The sequence below is a fragment of the Canis lupus genome, chromosome 23 (assembly GCF_003254725.2).
Source record: "Canis lupus dingo isolate Sandy chromosome 23, ASM325472v2, whole genome shotgun sequence".
NCBI lineage: Eukaryota > Metazoa > Chordata > Mammalia > Carnivora > Canidae > Canis > Canis lupus.
This window is the reverse complement of record NC_064265.1, coordinates 49,637,294-49,658,194: the sequence shown is the minus strand read 5'-3', so window position 1 is coordinate 49,658,194 and position 20,901 is coordinate 49,637,294. Positions and strand designations below refer to the sequence as shown.

The window sequence follows — 20,901 nt, the reverse complement described above, 5'->3', positions numbered from 1 at the left end:
TCAGGCTCCCTGCATGGAGCCTGCTTCTCCCTCTGCCTGTGTCTCTCATGAATAAGTGAATAAAATCTTTAAAAATAAATAAATAAAATAAAAATAAAATTCAGATTGCTGGGGCACCTGGGTGGCTCAACGGTTGAACATCTGCCTTTTGGCTCAGCTCATGATCCCAAGGTCCTGGGATCGAGTCCCACAGCAGGCTCCCTACAGGGAGCCTGCTTCTCCCTCTGTCTCTCATGAATAAATAAATAAAATCTTTTAAAATAAATAAATATTTAAAAAATAAAATTCAGATTGCTATCATCAAATGAAGAAGTTGTTCATTTCTACTGGTATATGTTTATAAAGCCAATCTAAAAGTAGCCTGTTTGCCCACAAACCACATCCTATTTCCATTAAAATACAGCTGAACAAGGTACTTTTAAAAATACTCCTAAGGATAAAGTGTCATGATGCAATATTTTAAAAGTTTATTTTACTTGACCAATGTTTATCTCTTCCAGGCATCGAGTAGATTATTATGACCTAAATATTCTCAACTGTACAAAACAGAAAATATCAAAACCTATAAAGAGCTGTCCTCTGACCCAACAATTCCACGCTTTGGTACTTATCCAAGAATATTAAATATCTATGTCCACAAAAACTGGATAACAGGCCACACGGACATCAACATGCAAATGGATAAACAAATTCTGGTGTATCCTACAGTGGAATACAATGCAACCATACAAACGAACTGCTGATACAACAACATAGATAAATCTCAAAAACATTATGCTGGGGGATCCCTGGGTGGCTCAGCGGTTTAGTGCCTGCCTTTGACCCAGGGCACGATCCTGGAGTCCCGGGATCAAGTCCCACATCGGGCTCCCAGCATGGAGCCTGCCTCTCCCTCTGCCTCCCTCTCTCTCTCTCTCTCTCTCTATCATAAATAAATAAATCTTTAAAAAAAAAAAAAAAAAAACATTATGCTGAGTGAAAGAAGCCTAAAAAAAATCACTGTATGGTTCCATTCATATAAAGTTCAAAAGCAGAAAAACTAATGTCTGGCTACCGAAACGGGAAGAGTGGTTGCTGCTGGAGGAGCCAAGGGACACGCAGGAACACAGGTGTACACGTTTGCCAAAAGCCCCACCGTACACTTGAAGACCTGGGACACTTCGGCTATGGACATTCTGCTAAACTCAGTAAAAACAAGCAAACAAAATACCCATTAGTGACCTTTTTCAAACCATCTCCACAAACTGAAACAAACCTGCAATAAGCAACTGTTTGCCCTCGGCCTTCAGGGCCTCAGACGGCCAAGCGCTGCCAGTGTCAAAACCAGGCCTAAGGGGATCCCTGGGTGGCGCAGCGGTTTGGCGCCTGCCTTTGGCCCAGGGCGCGATCCTGGAGACCCGAGATCGAATCCCACATCGGGCTCCCGGTGCATGGAGCCTGCTTCTCTCTCTGCCTCTCTCTCTCTCTCTGTGTGACTGTCAAAAATAAATAAAAATTTTTTTAAAAATCTTAAAAGAAAAAAAAAAAAAACCAGGCCTAAGAGCCGCTCCATCAGGTTAAATCCGCTTAAGTGGGTTAAGCATCCAATTAACCACCCATTAAAAGTTTACACTTTTATTCCTAATCACCTTTAATTACCTTTTAAAAAGTTATCTCTGCAGCCTAAAGCTGGAAGTCTGGTACTTCATTTTACCCAATCAGATGTCAGAGTTGGGGGGGGGGACATCTCTCACAGTTCATGACAATAATGCAACAATATGAAAATGTTCCACCAAAGTGTAACTTAGGGTCTCTCAACAAAATGGATCAAAGACCTAAATATAAGTGCTAAAGCTATAAAGCTTTGAGAAGAAAGTAAAGGCAATTACAGAAGATTCAAGATCATTAGGAAATGCTCCTTAGGAGGCAAACCGTAAAAGAGACTCTTAACTATAAAGCACAAACTGAGGGTTGCTAGAGGGGAGGTGAGCAGGATGGGCTAAATGGGTGATGGGTATTAGAGGGCACTTGCTGTGATGAGCTCTGAGTATTATATATAAGTGACAAATCACTAAATTCTACTCCTGAAACTAATATCACACTCCATGCTAACAACTAGAATTTAAATAAAAACCTGAAATCCCCCCTCCCCAATAAAATGCTCCTTGGATGAGATAAAGACAGACAAGTGACAAAGGAAAATAGTTGAACTTCATCAGAATTATAAGTTTTTTTTTAATTATAAGCTTTTATACATCAGAGGACACCATTAAGAAAGTAAAAACCCATAGAATAGCAGAAAATATCTGCAAAGTGTACTTTCTGATAAGAAACTTGTCGGTAGAATAAAGAACTCTTACAACTCAGTAAAAAGACAAGTAACCCGCTTTCAAAGATGAGCAAATGGGGATCCCTGGGTGGCTCAGCGGTTTAGCGCCTGCCTTCGGCCCAGGGTGTGATCCCACGTCAGGCTCCCTGCATGGAGCCTGCTTCTCCCTCTCCCTCTGCCTGTGTCTCTGCCTCTCTCTCTCTGTCTCTCATGAATAAATAAATAAAATACTAAAAAAAAAAAAAAAAAAACAGAAGTTTGGGAAATATCCCCCGCAAAGGTTTTGGTAGGTTAGAGCAGATTATTTTACCTTTTGATTTCAACACTGCTCTCACTTTAAAAAAAAAAAAGTAATCTGACACTTAATTTTTAAGAATTTTATAAACACAACAGTTATTAGCTTAGAAATAATTATTCTAATATATATATATTAGAATCGAATTTCAGCCAAATTTTAAGTAGATGTCACTGCTGAAATCAAGATCCAAACTCAGGGCAATATGTGCTCTGTATCTAGAGTGACCACATGGCCCAGTTTGCCCAGAACTGTCCTAATTTACACCTATTATTCCCACACTTACCCATTTATCTCATATTCTTCATTTTTTAACATATTCTTATGAGTCAGTGCAGTAAAGTACCATAGGATGGGTTTGTTACACTTCCCCTTTATCCTTCTACTTCTGCCATGGTCGTGTCTAGTTCTGTGGATAGTACAGGTGCAATGAACAGAGTTCTCACTTCCAACTTCAGGTTCAATCCGAAAGGCAACCACTGATATCCCATTTCTTTTTCCAGATCCTTTCCTGATCTTGGACACAGGCATCCAGGGGTAGCTAACCCTATCCAGTCCTGAGTGCCGCAACCATTGCTCAGCTTGCAAGATGCCCCAAACCTCTAGGCTACCATCGGCTGGATCAGTGGGAAACAGGAGTAAGGTATCTATAAAGTATATGCAGGAAAGAAATGTTGTGTGTTCCTGTGCACGATGTCCAGAGACAGTAATCTGAGAACTCTTGATACAGGAATTTTGCCATTTATTTACTATATTGTATAAATTCACAACTACTTATTTTGTCTGGTAATATTTTATTTTACAGCAATTACAAATTTATTTTTAGCAACTCCTTTTATGTTCAAGTGCCCCAGTTTAGACAACGAATATATGGTCACACTACTATAACCAAACATCTTACTCCCATCGCATTATGATGTACTGTATTAGGGAATGTACAGACATAATTATGTAAACCATCTCCTTGGTCCTCAAAACAATGAACCTGAAGCCATGGCAAGAGTCCACCAGTAGAAAACCAACTAATATCACATTATTACTATAGTAAAGCTATTTTTTTGAACAACTGTGATTTTTTTTTAAGATGTTATTTATTTATTCATAAGAGACACACAGAGAGAGAGGCAGAGACACAGGCAGAGAGAGAAGCGGGCTCCATGCAGGGAGCCTGATGCGGGACTTGATCCCAGGACCCCAGAGTCATGCCCTGGCCCCAAGGCAGACGCTCAACCGCTGAGCCACCCAGGCGTCCCAAACCACTGTGATTCTTAAGCAAATATAGAAACAGCTCTACTTCACAATGAGCAGGAAAAAATATTCAGCACAACCCAGAATTACATATGCTATACAGAGATTCGAAATTCTAAGAATGGATTACTCTTCTGCTGATTCACAAAGTGCTTCAGAATTATGTTTTATCCCTAAGGACTTCATTCATTTTGAGCATCTAAACAGAGTTTAGGTTAGAAGGCACCATAACAGAGGTAATTCTGGATAGCAAATAATTATTCATCACTTTAAACAGCATCATTTGGAATATGATTAGTCTTTTTAAAAGTATCAAATACATTTGAGGGCAGCCCAGGTGGCTCAGCAGTTTAGTGCCGCCTTCAGCCCAGGGCCTGATCCTGGAGACCTGGGATCAAGTCCCATGTCAGGCTCCCTGCATGGAGCCTGCTTCTCCTTCTGCCTGAGTCTCTGCCTCTTTCTCTCTCTCTCTCTGTCTCTCATGAATAAATAAATAAAATCTTTTAAAAAAAAAAATACATTTGAATAGGCACAGAACAAGCCTACATTTAAAAAAAAATACTTAAAAAACAATTATCTTCCTTAAGTAACAAGTTGGACCAGCTAAAGACAAGGCTATCTGAGGTTCCTGGAGGAATTTCAAAATCTTTTAAGAACAGGAAACCATAAAAACTATTCCTTTTGTCTGTAACAGCTTTTACATTCTAGATGAAGATTTTTTTTTTTAAAGAGGGGAAGGGAAGAAGGAGAGATTTTTTTTCTTGTATTCATGAACTCTGATTTATATTAATATCACATCTTAAGGCACTATCTTTCTGAGACACCAGAGCCACTTAATCAGTAGCAATATGCAGAGAGAGAGAATCTGAAGGAGGTTCCAGGCCCAGGGTAGAACCTGATGCAGGGCTCACACCCCTGAAATTCTGAATGACTTGAGCAGAAATCAAAAGTCAGGTGCTTCACTGAGTGAACCCCTAGATGAATATACTAATATTAATATGAAGCAAAAAAAAATCGTCTTTGATCTTTAAAAATATATTCTATGGGGTTACCATAAAAGTACAGCTGTTTAATACTCTATGCATCCCAGGCTAAAAAAAAATCTCGTAATCTTTCAATTGGATTCAAAAACTTAAGTGTAAAAAATGCCAACTTTAAAAGTTTAATACAAGAAAAAAAAAAGTTTAACACAAGTCATTAAAGATTCTATATCACATGTAATCAACTTATAAAACATCTCTAATCCAAGTATGATTTACCCTAGTCAACATCTCAGTAAAGGTGATGGAGCAAGTCCTACTTCTCCAACCAAGAGTCTGAGGCTTGGATAAGGCCAAAAAGTGGGAGTTGACCAGTAGCCCAAAGAACACTATTCTGATAATCCTGCTCTAATAAAACAGAAAGTAGTTACTGTGTCTAATATTTGACCTATATGGTATTTATAACAACATTAAGTAGCTGTAAAAAAGTTTTTAAATAAACCATTAAATAAGATCTTAACCAAGTTCACTTCGGCAGCACATATACTAAAATTGGAACGATACAGAGAAGATTAGCATGGCCCCTGCGCAAGGATGACGCGCAAATTCATGAAGCGTTCCATATTTAAAAAAAATAAAATAAATAAGATCTTAACTTCTTAAAAACATTATATCAACTTAACTTAGCAAACAATAACCTCTGCTTTGGATAGTTAATCAATTAGCCCAAATGCTTTTATAGATTAGGTCTCTTCCTAATTTCTATCATGCAGAAATGTCATTTTAGAAAATCCTGATACAAACTGAATGTACCAGAATAGGGATCAAAATCAGCTCTTTCCTTCCGCTTTAATTTATGAACCAGGATTTACACACAAGTGTCAGAGCCACAACTGATGCACATAGTGAGCTTGGGAACAGTGCGTGTACTTCACTCCAGAGGGAAGGGTGGTTCGGTGGTAAACTATGGAAAAGAGATGCCTACTCAGATTTCCAGATGGACTTCTCAGAAGTATCTCATTTCACCTACTTTATTATGCACGTTATCCCATGTTTACCCATCTCTTTACCGGAAATGTTTCTTAGGATCAATGACATATCATGGTTTAATATTAAGGACATTAAATAATAATAGATTTGATGAAATAGGTTACTTCCCTGATGACTCCTCCTGAAGGTGCTTCCAATTCAGTTCACATCTAATTGTTATTCAAAAAAAAAAAAATACACATGCTTGAGTAGCTATAAAACATCAAGGACCTTGAAATAAAATTAATCAGCAATTCTCTTGAGGCTCAAATATATCAAACTGATCAAGGCTCAACGCAGGTTAAACAAAACAGACAAAAATATCAACTAGGAAAAAAAAAAAAACTTTATGCTCCATACTCCTGAGACAAATAAATTTGGAAACTGAGCCTTGAACTTTCTGCTGCCGGTTAATTCGGTGAAAATACCCTTTCTCGAATCACTCACTTCATATTTTTCAAAGCCTGTAAATTAGGTTTGAGACCTCCTAGGAGTACAGTCATTTCCTCTACCAGCACGGAGAGAAGTTTGTAGGTCTCAAAAGGGAGAAAAGTGCTTTTGCAAGCGAGCTCGCGTACAGGAAAGAGCCGCACAAGGAGGTGGACACTGCTCCTGGGGTCAGAAGCTGCAAGCTCGGGTGTCCTCACCCCCCTTTATGGCCCTGAGAAGGGAGCTTCACGAAGCCCAAACTTCAGTTTTCTCGGTTTAAAAAGAGCCCGATCGCTGCTACCGCCTTTTCTCAGTTGTCCAGCCGACAGCTGGGGAAGGCTTAGGGGGCACCACAAGCGGGGGCAGGAGGGGCGCCCGCCGACCGCCCAGCGGGGAAAGGGCCGCGCCTCAACCAGGGCCCCAGGACCTCAGGGCGCCGGTTCCCACCTGACTTTTCCAACTCCGCACACCTGGACGCGACTCAGGGCGGCCCCTCCCGAGACCAGGCCCGGGACAGCGCCCGGGAGGCCCGCGCCCGCTCCTGGGTCCCGGCGACCCCGCGCACCTCCGCGCTGGGACGGTCTGGAAACTCCGAGCCAACGAAAATTTGAAAAACGGAAGTGAAAGCGAAGGTGCAGCATTGAGAGACTCCAGGAGAGGGTCGGGGGGGGGGGTCGGGGAGGGGACGCGGGGCGCTCCGGAGCGCCCGCGGCAATGAGCGACTTTCCCAGCAGCCCGGGGCCCCCCACTTCCCCGGGCCTCGGCGGCGGCGCGGGGACGGGGCATGCACGGGGCCCAGGGGGGGATGCACGGGGGCCGGGGGGGGGGGATGCACGGGGACCGGGGGGATTGCATGGGGGGAGGGGGTTGCACGGAGGGGAGGGGGATGCACGTGGGGAGGAGGGGAATGCACAGGGGCTGGGGGGATCCACGGGAGCCGGGGAAGATGCACCGGGAGGAAGCACGGGGGCCGGGGGTGGGATGCACGGAGGGCGGGAGGGGGATCCACGAGGGGATGCACGGGGGGAGGAGAGGAATGCACGGGGGCAGGGGGGGATGCACGGCCTGGGAGGCCGAGGGGGAGGGCGGCGGCGCGGGCGAGCCGGGCCCCCGGGAACTGACCCGCGCGGCCCCCGGGGCGGGGGGTGCAGTCACGCGGCCTCGCCGCCGAGCACCCCGAGGCCGGCGGCCGGGGACGCGGAGGGCCTGGCCGAGGGCAGGCGGGAAACCGGGAGGCGGGCAGACCGGGGCGGGCGCTGCCCCGCGGGCGCGGGCGCGGGCGCGGGCCGTCCACAAAGGCCGCCAGCCTCCCGAGGGGGCCCCAGGCGCACACGCCGCCCGCCGCCCGCCGCCCGCCGCCCGCCGCCCGCCGCCCTCCGGCCGCGCTCCCGGGCTCCGCGCTCCCGGGCTCCGGGCGGGGGAGGCGCGGGCCGGCGAGGGCCGGCGAGGCGGCCGCGGGGAGCTGACGCCCTCCCGACGCCGGGGCCGGCGGCCGCAGCAACCCCGAGCGGCCGGCGACGATCAACAAAGCACCTGCCCCAGGCCCCGACCGGGGCTCGCGGGGCCGCGCGGACGGGCTGGGGGAGGGCGCGGGGCTTCGGCGCCACACACTGACCTTGGAGTCTCCGTTGCACAGAGCCATCGGGGCCGGGCCGGGGGGCCGGGGGGCCGGGGCGCGGGCGCCGCGGGCCGGGGCGCGGGGGCGAGGCCTGTGCGGGAGCGGCGGGCGCCGCGAGGAGCCGGATCCAGCAGCCGCCGCGGAGCGCGGGCCCCAGCGCCGCGGGAGACGAGGCCAGCAGCGCGCACGCCGCCCCCGCCCCCGCCTCCCGCTTCCGCCCCGGCCGGCCACGGGGCGGAGCCACAGCGCGTCGGGCTCCGCAGCCAGACCGCGGACACCGCGGGCCGCCGCCGCCAAGCGAGCCCGCCTCCGGGGAGGGGCCCTGCACGCCCGGCCCCGCCCCGGGCCCCTTCCCGCCGCCCAGTCCGCCTCCGGGAAGACGAGCCGCGGCCGCTCGGGCCTGCCCGCCCGCGGGAGGAAAGGCCTGCGGCGCCCGGCCCCGCCCCCCGCGCGATAGGCCACGCCCCCGCACGGCAGGCCCCGCCCCCCGGGCCCCTTCCCGCCGCCGAGGTCCGCCTCCTGGAAGACAAGCTGCGGTCGCTCGGGCCTGCCCGCCCGCGGGAGGAAGGGCCTGCGGCGCCCGGCCCCGCCCCCTGCACGATAGGCCACGCCCCCGCATGGAAGGCCACGCCCCCTCACGGCACGGCCCCGCCTTCGCCGGCCGAGCCCGCCCCCCGCATGGCCCTGGCTGCGTCCCCGCAGGCCAGGCCCCGCCCCCACCGCCTCTGGCCCGCCCCCACGCGGCCTTGGCCCCGCCCCCACAGGCCAGGCCCCGCCCCCGAGGGGAGGAGCCCGCGACTCACAGCCCCGCTCCCGTCCCGCCCCCGCACCGGGCGGCCGGCCCCTCCTCCGCCGCAAGGGCTCCCCCTCTGAGGACGGCCGGAGCCTCGGGGAGCAGGCGGGGGCGGGGCTGATCGCCGCTCTGGACCCCGGGGAGAGGCTGAGCGAGCCGAGAGGGAAGCCTCCGGGGAGCGGGGCCTCCTCCCAGGTGGAGGGGCGTGGGGTCGGCCAAGGCTGCTGCGGAGAGTTTCATCGTGACACCTCGAGGGACGTCGAAGTGAGATGTGACGTCGAAGTGATCGCGTCTCTCTGCAAAAGTTCTACGGCGGGGGCGGGATGTGCACGAGAAGGGGGTCTGGGCGCCGCAGTCTGGTGGGGCGCTGGGCCGGGGCACTGGGCCGAGGCTCTGCTTGCACAGCACCCAGCGTTTTTATTTAGATGCGCTGCAGTCCCCCCAGCTACTCTTTGGCGACCGCCAAGATGAGAGATCAAATTTGGCCGCCTGGAAAAAAAATTAATAATAAAAAACAAAATAAAATAAATAAAATGAAATAAAATAAATCAATAAATAAATTTGGCCGCCTGGGAACCTAAATGAGGGTTGGGGGAATGAATGACACTTGGCACGGCTTCCAGATTAAAGAAGCCTTTTAACAAATATTCAATTACTACGATGCAGCCCTTTGCGGAGCCCACGCTGTGTGTCAGGCCCCAGGTATCAAGGAGCCGGAGTAAGACGACTCGGGCTTTTTAAAAAAATTCATTTTATTCTAAGCTATTTCGCGGAAGTAGTGAGGCAGGACTTGTGTTCTTATTCACCTTTTCGCTAATAAAGTAATCGAGGCTCAGTCGGCCTCTCGGAGCAGGAGGTGGCAGGTACCTGATGGGGGAAAGGATAGACAGTTCTTACTGTCAGGAACAAAGGCCCCAAATCCTAGCGGGCCTCCCGGTCAACGAAAGTATTTCACTTACCCTTTTTTGAGCTGAGAAATGGATACTTGAGGTTTCTAAGGCCATGGATACTGTGCTCTCTTGGTAGGTCTCTATGAGCAATCGGGAGAACAATGCAGTAACCAATAGGAGAGCCTCAGCTTGCATCACTATCCACCCAGAGTGCAAAGGAATGGAATGAGATGTGCCCGCGTTAAGGATTGGCCAAAGCCCATCTATACCAGATAATGCCTATTTTAAATATATTCTAGTGGTCACCTGTATTTATGGCTAAGCATATCCCCAACAACCAGAACGTCCTTATATCTAAAACCCTTCTCCAACTTTTGACTCTGTTGACCCTTCCCTCTTTCTTGAAACTGGATTTCTCTTACAGCATATCAAAGAGGTGTCCTTTCACTACTATAAGATTGTTCTTGGTCTTTTTTTTTTTTTTTTGATGATGATGATAGTTGACACTAAGTCATCTTTTCTTGTTCCTCTTTCTATATCCTCCAGGTGGAGGCTTAAGTATTGCTTTTCTTCAATATTTCCATTCCCTATCCTCTTCCCATCTTACTCTTCACCTATGTTTCCTTGCAGGACTTGCTTAAAAAATAAAAACTAGGTTGTTTTTTTTCTTAAGTAGTTTTAAAATATCCTTCAATAGACTCTATGACAGCTCTCTCTTTTGAGCTCCAGATCCATACTGCTCTGCAAATCCCCAGTTAGATGTTAGATGGCATGTTGGATCCCAAACTCAAGAAGTCCAAAACAAAACTTCCCAAATTTCTGAGTCCAATATCACTAGAACCATGATATTAGAGGGAAAACATAATACATACATACCATGTGGGTTTTTCATAGATTCCCTTTATCAAGTTGAGACAGTTCCCCTCTATTCCTTCCTGTTTTGATGAGGAATGAATGTTGCCAAGTGCTTTTTCTGTCTTTTGATTATTATATGACTTTGCTTTTTCCAGTTTGTTAATGTTGCAAGTTACATTGATTTTTATTTTTTTTAAGATTTTATTTATTTATTCATGAGAGAGAGAGAGAGAGAGAGAGAGAGAGAGAGAGAAAGGGAGGGCAGGGCAGAGACACAGGCAGACGGAGAAGCAGGCTCCATGCAGGGAGCCAGACACGGGATTCGATCTAGGGACTCCAGGATCAGCCCTGGGCCTAAGGCAGGAACCGCTAAGCCACCTAGGGACCTCCCCTGAGTCACCAAGGACTCCCCGATTGGTTGATTTTTAAATGTCAAACCAGCCCTACATTCTCCGGATAAGCTTAATCATGATATATTTTCCTTTTTTTTTTTTTTTTTTTAAGATGTATTTATTTGAAAGAGAGAGCATGCAGGTTTGGAGAGAATACTCAAACCGACTCCCTGCTGAGTGTGTAGCCCAACACGGGGCTCCATCTCACAGCCCAGAGATCAAGACCTGAGCCAAAACCGAGAGTCAGATGCGCAACCAACTGAGCTACCCAGGCACCCCGATATATTTTCCTTTTTATGTATTGAACTTGATTTTCTAAATCTTGCCTTCAAATGTCTGCATCTATCTTAATGAGGAATATTCGCTTGCCATTTTCTTGTAGTGTCTTTAACTAGATTTGGTATCAGGGTAATGCTGACCTCAGAGACAAATTTTGTGTAGAATTATTTCCAGAAGAGTTGGTATGATAGAATTGCTTTTATTCTTTTTTTTTTTAAGACTTTACTTATTTATTTGACACAGATTGAGAGAGTACAAGCAGGAGGAGCAGCAGGCAGAGGCAGAGGGAGAAGCAGCCTCCCTGCCGTGCAGGGAGCCCAATATGGGGCTCTATCCCAGGACCCAGGAATCATGACCTGAGCTGAAGGCAGGTGCCAAACTGACTGAGCCACCCAGATGCCTCAGTTTTATTTCTTTCTTAAATGTCTCGTAGAATTCACCAATGAGGCCATCTGAGCCTAAAGTTTTCTTTGTAGTAAGGTTTTTAACTCCAAAATAAATTTTAAAAAAGATATAGGGCTCTTCAGGTTATCTATTTTTTCCTTGACTGAGCTTTGGCAATTTGTGTCTTTCAAAGAATTTGTCAGTTTTGTCTAAGTTGTCAAATTCATAGGCAAAGTGTTATTCATAATATTCTCTTTTTATTCTTTTAGTGTCTAGACTCTATGATGATATCAAATTTCTCATTCCTGTTGGTGATTTTGTTTTCTGTTTTTCTTCAACAGTCTGGCTAGATAGAAGTTTACCAATTTTATTGACCCTCTGAAAGAGCAGCTTTTAGTTTTACGTATTGTTTTTCTGCTTTCTACTTCGTTGATTTTCACTTTAATCGTTATTATTTCCTTTCTTCTTCTTACTTTGTGTTTAGTTTGCTCTTTTTCAAGTTTTTTAAAACCGGAATCTGAGATCATCAGTTTGAGATCTTTCTTCTTTTCTAATATAGGTATTTAGCTCTATAAATTTCCCCTTGAGAACTGCTTTACTGATATCCCACAAACTCAGATATATCAAATATTCATTTCCATTTGGTTCTAAACAGGGTTCAGTTTCTTTTTTTGATTTCTTCTTTGACCCATGGTTTTCTAAAAGCATATTATTCCATTTCCAAATATTTGAGGATTTTTTGGAGCTCTTTCTGTTATTGGTTTCTAAGTTAATTCCATTGTGATCAGAGAATACATTTTGTATGATTTGAATCCTTTTAAATGTACTGGGTCTGCTTTATGGCTTAGAATATACTCTCTATTGGTAAATGTTCTGTGTGTACTTGAAAAGGATATGTATTCTGCTATTATGTGGAATGGTAAATAGGTCCAGTTGGTTGATAATATTGATCAAGACACATATTCTTGAAGATTTTCTGTTCATTTATTCTATCAGTTATTGAGAAAGGGGTTCTAAAATCTCTAACTAGAATTGTGAGTTTATCAACTTCTTATAGTTCTATCAGTTTTTGCTTCATGTATTTTGAAACTCTGTTACTAGGTCATTAATGTTTAGAATTGTTATTGATCTGGCAGCCCTGGTGGTGCAGCGGTTTAGTGCTGCCTGCAGCCTAGGATGTGATCCTGGAGACCCTGGGTCGAGTCCCACATCGGGCTCCCTTCATGGAGCCTGCTTCGGTCTCTGCCTCTCTGTGTGTGTGTGTGTGTGTCTCTATGAATAAATAAATTTAAAAATCCTAAAAAAAATAATAATTGTATTGATCACTTTATCAATATGAAATAACATTCTGTATCCCTGGTAATTCTTTTTACTCTGACATTTGTCCAATATTAAAATAGCATGCTTGGAGTGCCTGCTGGCTCAGTTGGTAGAGCATGTGATTCTTTACCTAGGGTCAGGAGTTCATGTGTTACATTGGCCCAGAAGTTACTTTAAAAAGAATAATAATAAGGGACCCCTGTGGGGGCTCAATGATTGAACGTCTGCCTTTGGCCCACGGATCGGCGTGATCCCGGAGTCCCGGGATAGAGTCCTGCATCCAGCTCCCTGTAGAGAGCCCGCTCCTCCCTCTGCCTGTGTCTCTGCCTCTGTGTCTCTCATGAATAAATAAATAAAATCTTTGAAAAAAAAAAAGAAATAATAAAAATAAAATAGCATGCCTGCTTTCCTGACTGGTTGTTGGTATGGTATATCTTCTGCAGTTCTTTAATCTGTTTCTATATTTATGTTTAAAGTGTTTTTTTTTTTATAGGCAGTAAATAATTGGGTTTTGCTTTTTGTCTAATCTGCCAATTTCTTTTATTTGGAGTATTTAGACCATTTACATTTAATGTGATTATTAATACAGTTAAGTTTATATCTATAATTTAGAGATTCTAAAGGCAGGAAGCCAAGGCAATCAAAGGGCTAGTCTCTTTTGTTTCTTGTTTCCCAGAAGTCACTGTCCTTTAATGTTTGATATCTAATAGTTCAAAACCATTTTTTCCTATATTTTGTCTGACTTTTTGTTGTTGTTTCAGCAGGAGGATAAATCCAGTTCCTGTTACTCCATCTTTGGCAAAAGCAGAAATCTGGAAACCTTTTCTAACAAGTAGTTGAAGCATCTTAAGCCTGTAAGTCCTTTGCCTGTCTCATATAGTTTTGTTAAGGGTGAAAATTGCCCTGAATTCAGAACAACTTAGGCAACATAGACTAGTGATGTTAGTTCTTATAAATGTAATCTCGTGGTTCCTGAGACCAACAGAATTTTTAGATGACATTTGATAAAAATCCATAGATGGAAATTTTACATGACTTTTAAGATTTGGTGAGTATCGGGGATCCCTGGGTGGCGCAGCGGTTTGGCGCCTGCCTTTGGCCCAGGGCGCGATCCTGGAGACCCGGGATCGAATCCCACATCGGGCTCCCTGCATGGAGCCCGCTTCTCCCTCTGCCTGTGTCTCTGCCTCTCTCTCTCTCTCTCTCTCTCTCTCTCTCTCTGTGACTATCATGAATAAATAAATAAAATCTTTAAAAAAAAAAAAAAAAAGATTTGGTGAGTATCATATCATAAAATACTTATTTCAGGTATAATCCAAGGCCATTTTATCTTTCAAAATGTAAAATCTTGGGCAGCCAGGGTGGCTCAGTGGTTTAGTGCCATCTTTAGTCCAGGGTGTGATCCTGGAGACCCGGGATCAAGTCCCACATCGGGCTCCCTGCATGGAGCCTGCTCCTCCCTCTGCCTGTGTCTCTGCCTCTCTCTGTGTCTCTCGTGAATAAATAAAATCTTTTTAAAAATGTAAACTATTTTAAACCTCCTATTTAAAAAATTAACTTTTAAACTTATAAAAATTATTAGATGCTGACTGAAAATGTGGAAGTACATAGTATTTCAAAATCCTTTTAGGAAGGTATGTGAATTTTTTTAATTGAAGGCAGCTGTTCTAAAATATTTTTTGATCCTATATCCCTTGCTTGGAATCTTAATAATTCTCCATTGCTCTCAGGACAAACTTAAAATTTCTAGCATTTCTCATTGGGTCTTTGTCTCAAGATTTGGCAAGCCCCTCTTTATGTTGTATCCTGCTCTCTTACCACTGCTCCCTCACTCTACTCTAGCCATATTAAACTACTTTAGTTCCTTAAACATGACATGTTCTCTCGACTCAGACTTTCTGCACAAAAATATCTTCTGCCTAGAATATTTCTGTTCCCCTCCCCAAAACTCTGAAGCCTTGGGTTAGATATCTCTTCCTTTTTTGTGCTCCCACATTCCTTTCCTTTTCATTAGTACTCACCACCCTCAATGTATTTACTTGTCTCTGTCCACAGAAAAACCCTGGAAGCACTATGATCCCAGTAGCAATGAGCAAAACAAGCCACCAACTTTCTAAATACTATTCTTCAACAAGAGGAACAAGTCTTCTTGGAGAAAAGGCTGATTTCAGGAGCAAAGGAGGGACGGGATAACCAGGAACACCTTTTGGGGCCAGGAAGTAAGGAAGTATTCAGAGAATAATGGAGACATGTCAGAAGGACACAGAAGTTTTAAAAGGACCTTTACCAGCTGAATCTGGGACAATATATCAAAATAAAAATGACGGCAAACAAATTACATCAATTGATTAAATTAGGGGCCATCAGCCTATGATGATATAAATAAATGACTAAATAGAAAACCCTTCCTTATAATGCCAACTAATAAAAGTCAAAGGAACAGTTAAATTATAAAATCATCACTTTGCAGCTCTCATAGAAATAATGAATTCAGGCAAGAAACATAAATGGATAGCAAGACTTATGGATGGAAAATGGTTGGATAACAGGTGTTATTTACATTGTCTCAAATTATCTCTCTACAAAATAATTATACATGAAGAAAGAGTAACTTTATTGTGAAGAAACCTGGAAGCACATCCTTACTCAGGTGATTGAAGTTAACATCAACAGTAGTGGAGCAAATTGGCATCCTATGTTATCTGATGGATGCAGTGAGCCAAGCACAAAATTACTTAAGTGATCTTGCCTGAAATATATAACCCAACTGTGAATGAACCTCAAGGGAGCACAAATGGAGGAACATTCCACAAAATAATAGGTCTACAGGGATCCCTGGGTGGTGCAGCGGTTTGGCGCCTGCCTTTGGCCCAGGGCACGATCCTGGAGATCTGGGATCGAGTCTCATGTCGGGCTCCCAGTGCATGGAGCCTGCTTGTGTCTCTGCCTCTCTTTCTGTGTGACTATCATAAATAAATAAAAATTTAAAAAATAATAATGGGCTTACAATTTTTCCAGTTATCTATTGGTTTGTAACAAACACTCTAAAAAACCTAGTGGCTTAAAACAACAGTGCTTATTTTGCTACTATTTGGATAAGGTTCAACAGGGACAGGCCTTCTCAGTCCTAAGCTGTCAGCTGGTGCAGCCCAGAGCCTGGCTCACTACGTCTCAGCTAGAGTGGCTCAAAGGCTGGGAGATAGAATCATGAGAAGGCTCCTGCACTCATGACCCCTGATCTGGAAGATTCGTACAGTTGAGGGTTGGAATGGCTGCATATCTGATACCTCTACTTCTCTATGGTCTCTTCATTTTCTATTTGTCAGCTCAGGACTCCCAGGGCGTGTATGTGTTTGTATGTGAAAGGGAGCCAGAGAGAAGGTTGTATGGCCTTTGTAACCTAGCCTCCTAAGTTACACAGGTCTACTTTATATTCTGTTCATGGACTGAGGCACAGGTTGGTCTAGATTGAGACAATTCTAGAAGGGCATGTGGAACTGGAAGTGTGGTACAATGCTCGAAAAACACAATTCGCAGAGTAATCTCAGAAAATGAAGGTCACGAAGGGCTTAGGAACTCTTCTAGATTGAAGGAGAGTAGACATGACCGCTGAGAAAATCCATGCTCTTGGATTGAATTCCTCATGCTATAAAGGATATTATGGGATAATTGGCAAAACTTGAAGGCCATCTGTAAGTGAAGGGCATATGGGAGCTTGTACTGTTATGGCAACAGTACTATAAGTCAAGCCCTAGGGTGGCTTCCCTGCTCAGCAGGGAGTCAGCTTCCCCCCCCCACCCCCGTCCCTCACCCACCCCTGCTTGTGCACTCTCTCTCTCAAATACATAAAAATCTTTTTAAAATCTTGCAGTTAATCCTTTCATAAAGGAATAATAATATGATAAAAATAACCACCCACATATGATACATTCGTATTTTTTAAAATCATGTTTTATTAAAGCAGATCATTGAATATTGTCATTATTATATTTTTATTTATTATCCCTTTATGCCTTCTGTCCCAATTATGCTTTCAAATTTTAGTCCCCCCTTTTTAAAAAAAAATTTTTTTTTATTTATCTATTCATGAGAGACACAAAGAGATAGGGGAAGAAGCAGGCTCCCTGCAGGGATCCCAATAGGAGACTCAATCCCAGGACCCTGGGATCACACCCTGAGCCAAAGGCAGATACTCAACCACTGAGCCACCCAGGTGTCCAAAATTTTAGCCTCTTCTTATTTATTTATTTATTTATTTTTATTTTTTTAGCCTCTTCTTAGAGGAGAAGTTAAATTGACATCCTGCTAGGAAGAACTGACTCATCGAGTTCCATCCATCCCCACATTCATCCATTTCCACATCTAGGAGAAAGAAGGGGTACAACTTTTAGTGTTTGCCTTTGAAAAGTTTCTAAAACTGGTGATAGAAAAACCCCTTAAAAAAATTTTTTTTAATTTTTATTTATTTGTGATACTCACAGAGAGAGAAAGAGGATGAGGCAGAGACACAGGCAGAGGGAGAAGCAGGCTCCATGCACCGGGAGCCCGACGTGGGATCCGATCCCGGGTCTCTAGGATTGCGCCCTGGGCCAAAGGCAGGCGCCAAACTGCTGCGCCACCCAGGGATCCCAGAAAAATCCCTTATTGATAATAATGGTTGTAGTGGTGGTAGTAATAGTGGTAAATCCTGTAGAGCACATCATGTGCCAAGGCACTATTGTAAATTTTTTACATATATGAGCACATTTAATACAACAGTCTTTTTTTTAAAAGATGTTCTTTATTTGAGAGAGAGCAAGAGAGAGAGAGAGCATGAGCAAGGGGAGGGCCAGAGGGAGAAGTAGGCTCCCAGGCTGAGCAGGGAGCCCCATGCAGGCTGGATCCTAGGACCCTGGGATCACGACCTGAGCCGAAGGCAGATGCCAACGGAGTCACCCAGGCGCCCCTAATGTAATGATCTGTGATATGAGTACTATTATTATCCCTTTGTCATCTTTTCATGATTGAGAAAACAGAAATTAAGGTTATACAGCCAGTAAACCAGAGAACTGAGATTCAAATCAGGCCAACTGGCTCTAGCCTTTTTAATGTTTATTAAGTATTCAAAATACACTTTGCCAAAAAAAAAAAAAAAAACCCAACAACAAAATACACTTTGCCAAATGATCTTTAAAGCCACAAGTATCACCAGGTAATAGTAAAGTAGTATAATGACCCTATTACCACTGTTTCTTCCATCTGTCTGTAGGGCTATAATTTTGATGGATTTTTTAAATTGGTTATCCTTTACAAAATTCATAGTACAAATCCACTGGGTATTTATATAATATATTTAATTGTGATAAAACATGTGATGGAAAATTTATCATCTTAGCCATTTTTCAGTATATCCACACTGTGTGCAACAGACTTTTTTTTTTTTTTTAAGATTTTATTTATTCCTGAGAGACACAGAGAGGCAGAGACACAGGCAGGGAGAGAAGCAGGCTCCCCGAAGGGAGCCCTATGCGGGACTCGATCCCAGGTTAGGCCCTGAGCCAAAGGCTGACCCTCAACCGCCGAGCCACCCAGGCACCCCGTGTGCAGCAGATCTTATTTCATCTTGTAACACTGACACTCTACCTAACGAACAATCCCCCATTGCCCCCTCCTCCCAGGCCCGGTGGCCACGAGTCCACTTTCTGTTTCTATGAATGTGACAACTTTATCTCGTATAAGTGAAACTCTACAGCATTTGTCTTTTGTAACTGTTTTTTTTTCACTTAGCATGTTTTCAAGTTTCATCCATGTTGTAACCAGAGACAGAATTTCCTTCCTTTTGAAGGCTGAACAATATTCTGTTGTGTGTACATGTGGGTATATAGCACATTTTACTTACACATTCATCTGTCCATGGACATCTGGGGGGCCGCCCCCTTTTGGCCATGGTGAATAATATTGCTGTTGAAGTGTTTGTGTATTAGAAATAAAAAATGGGAAAAATAAAAATAAATAAAAATAAAATTAAAAAATGGGGCAGCCTGGGTGGCTCCGCGGTTTAGTGCCTGGCTTCAGCCCAGGGCCTGATCCTGGGGACCCGGGATCGAGTCCCACGTCGGGCTCCCTGCATGGAGCCTGCTTCTCCCTCTGCCTGTCTCTCTCTCTCTCTCTCTCTCTCTCTCTCTCTCTCTCTGTCTCTCATGGATAAATAAATAAAATCCTTAAAAAAAATAAAAATTAAAAATGTAAGAATGAAACATGGTAACTCAAAAAAGAGATTGCAGTGGGGTAAAGAAAATGAAGTCCTCCAGGTTTTGAAATGCAGATGCTTTCTGGTTTGGACAAGTAATGAGAGAACTCTTTCCACGCAATTTTTAAACTTAGGACTTTAAGCTGTTTTCCCAGGTTAAAATCACTTATCTTCACATAACTTCCATGAATTTAGTATTTTGGCAAAACAGGTCTCATAATAATACAGACACAGGGCTTCATTTGTAACCAATAGTTTGAGGTTTTAATTTCCACCTCTTCCTAGTAATCGCCTTTGCATTCAGAGTTTCAGTTCAACCAAGATACCACAAACCTAAGGTGACTAGAAAAAGCAAGCACTTAGGGCCTGTTACGAGAATAGATGCTTTTCCTAAAAGGAAAACTTCACAAAGTTTGTGGTTCCAGACCTGTTCCCATTTTATCTAAGATTTCTTTCCCTATTGGTGGTATTAGTTGCCTGAAGTAAAATTCTTTCTCTGAAACAACTTGCAAAAAAAGGTAGGTAACCACTTAATTAGCATTTCAAAAGATGGCAAAAAATGTGAAGGTTTGTTGTCAGGGTACCTCAGGGAATTTCAGGGTGGGACAAAACCCTGAGATGGTAATCCAATCTCACTGAATGTTCTTGCTTTCTCCACTTCCAAACCTCCCCCTTGAACGTTTGTTACCTCTTTCTCCAATTTTCTCCATCTCTTAGCCAACTCATATTTTGTCTATTTTCCTATCATTCATTCTCATATTTCTCGCTGCCCTTTAACTGGCTGCTATATAGATATACACACATATAAAGAATGGTTGTAAAAAAAATAAAATAAAATAAATAAAATAAATAAAATAAAAAAAAAGAATGGTTGTGTTTAACTTACATAGAATTATTATATTTTATTTACTTATTCATGAGAGACACACAGAGGGAGAGAGAGGCAGAGACACAGGCAGAGGGAGAAGCAGGCTCCATGCAGAGAGGCCCATGTGGGCCTCGATCCCAGGACTCCAGGATCACGCCCTGAGCTGAAGGCAGGTGCTTAACCGCTGAGCCACCCAGGTGCCCCTAACTTATACAGAATTAAATAATATATATGAAAGCACTTTTTAAATGATAAAGCACCATACAAAATAGTTATTTTCAGAATATAGCCCCGTCACTAGCACATTGTGAGTACCCAATATACATGGTCATGAAATGATTCCCTGAAGCATTGTGTACTATGTCCTTATTTTGAAGACCATGTATATTAAAACATGACAAGATATGGGGAAATTTTTACAGAAAAATAACAAATCTGTGAATCTCTAAAACATTATTAAAATTAACATCAAGACCCCAATCATGAAAGGGTGTCATAGAATTCAAAAATTATTCACTACATATAGTAAATAAGTATAATAAGGAGGCAGCCTGGGTGGCTCAGTGGTTTACTGCAGCCTTCAGCCCAGGGCGTGATCCTGGGGACCTGGGATCGAGTCCCACGTCGGGCTCCCTGCATGGAGCCTGCTTCTCCCTCTGCCTATGTCTCTGCCTCCCTCTCTCTCATTCTCTCTGTGTCTCTCATGAATAAATAAATAAAATCTTTAAACAAAAAAACAATATGCTACTTTAAATATTTTGATATTTTCCCGATCTTCTGAAAATCCCACAAAATAGCAGAAGAAAAAAATTAGAAGTAAAACACGGCAATGTTGGAAAACCAGGTAGGATGTTCTAAGCAGAAAAAAAAATGTTGCTGGAGTGCGAAATGGCACAACCACTTTAGAAAACAGGCTGAAAGTTTCTTACAAAGTTAAGTATACACATATCATACACCTCAGCAATTGTATCCTAGATAATTGCC

General features: G+C 44.0%; 1 protein-coding gene, 1 long non-coding RNA gene and 1 other non-coding gene across 8 annotated transcripts in view; 2 read left to right on the top strand and 1 right to left on the bottom strand.

Annotated features, from left to right (window-relative positions):
• Window positions 1–9,812, bottom strand: part of GMPS (guanine monophosphate synthase) — a 76,444-nt gene extending 66,632 nt beyond the window's left edge. Inside the window, exon 1 of one of the 2 annotated variants that reach the window (XM_025436035.3) lies at window positions 9,660–9,812. In XM_025436035.3, coding sequence (XP_025291820.1) covers window positions 9,660–9,785 — 126 coding nt within the window. In that variant the 5' untranslated portion in view covers window positions 9,786–9,812. Of the gene's footprint in view, window positions 1–7,904; window positions 8,413–9,659 lie in introns of those variants that run through there. The other variant, XM_025436036.3, reaches the window with a different exon arrangement.
• On the top strand, window positions 5,356–5,460 carry LOC112652623 (U6 spliceosomal RNA). The gene has a single exon (XR_003131613.1). It is a non-coding gene; the product is annotated as a U6 spliceosomal RNA (small nuclear RNA).
• LOC112652497 (uncharacterized) lies at window positions 8,707–15,803 on the top strand. 5 transcript variants are annotated; one of them, XR_003131506.3, is made up of 3 exons: window positions 8,707–8,964; window positions 13,585–13,674; window positions 14,876–15,803. It is a non-coding gene; the product is annotated as an uncharacterized LOC112652497 (long non-coding RNA). The 5 variants fall into 5 exon arrangements; XR_004808699.2 differs by having other exon boundaries at window positions 13,582–13,674; XR_003131504.3 differs by lacking the exon at window positions 8,707–8,964 and adding an exon at window positions 9,880–10,026 and having other exon boundaries at window positions 13,582–13,674.
• The last annotated feature ends 5,098 nt before the right edge of the window (window positions 15,804–20,901 follow it).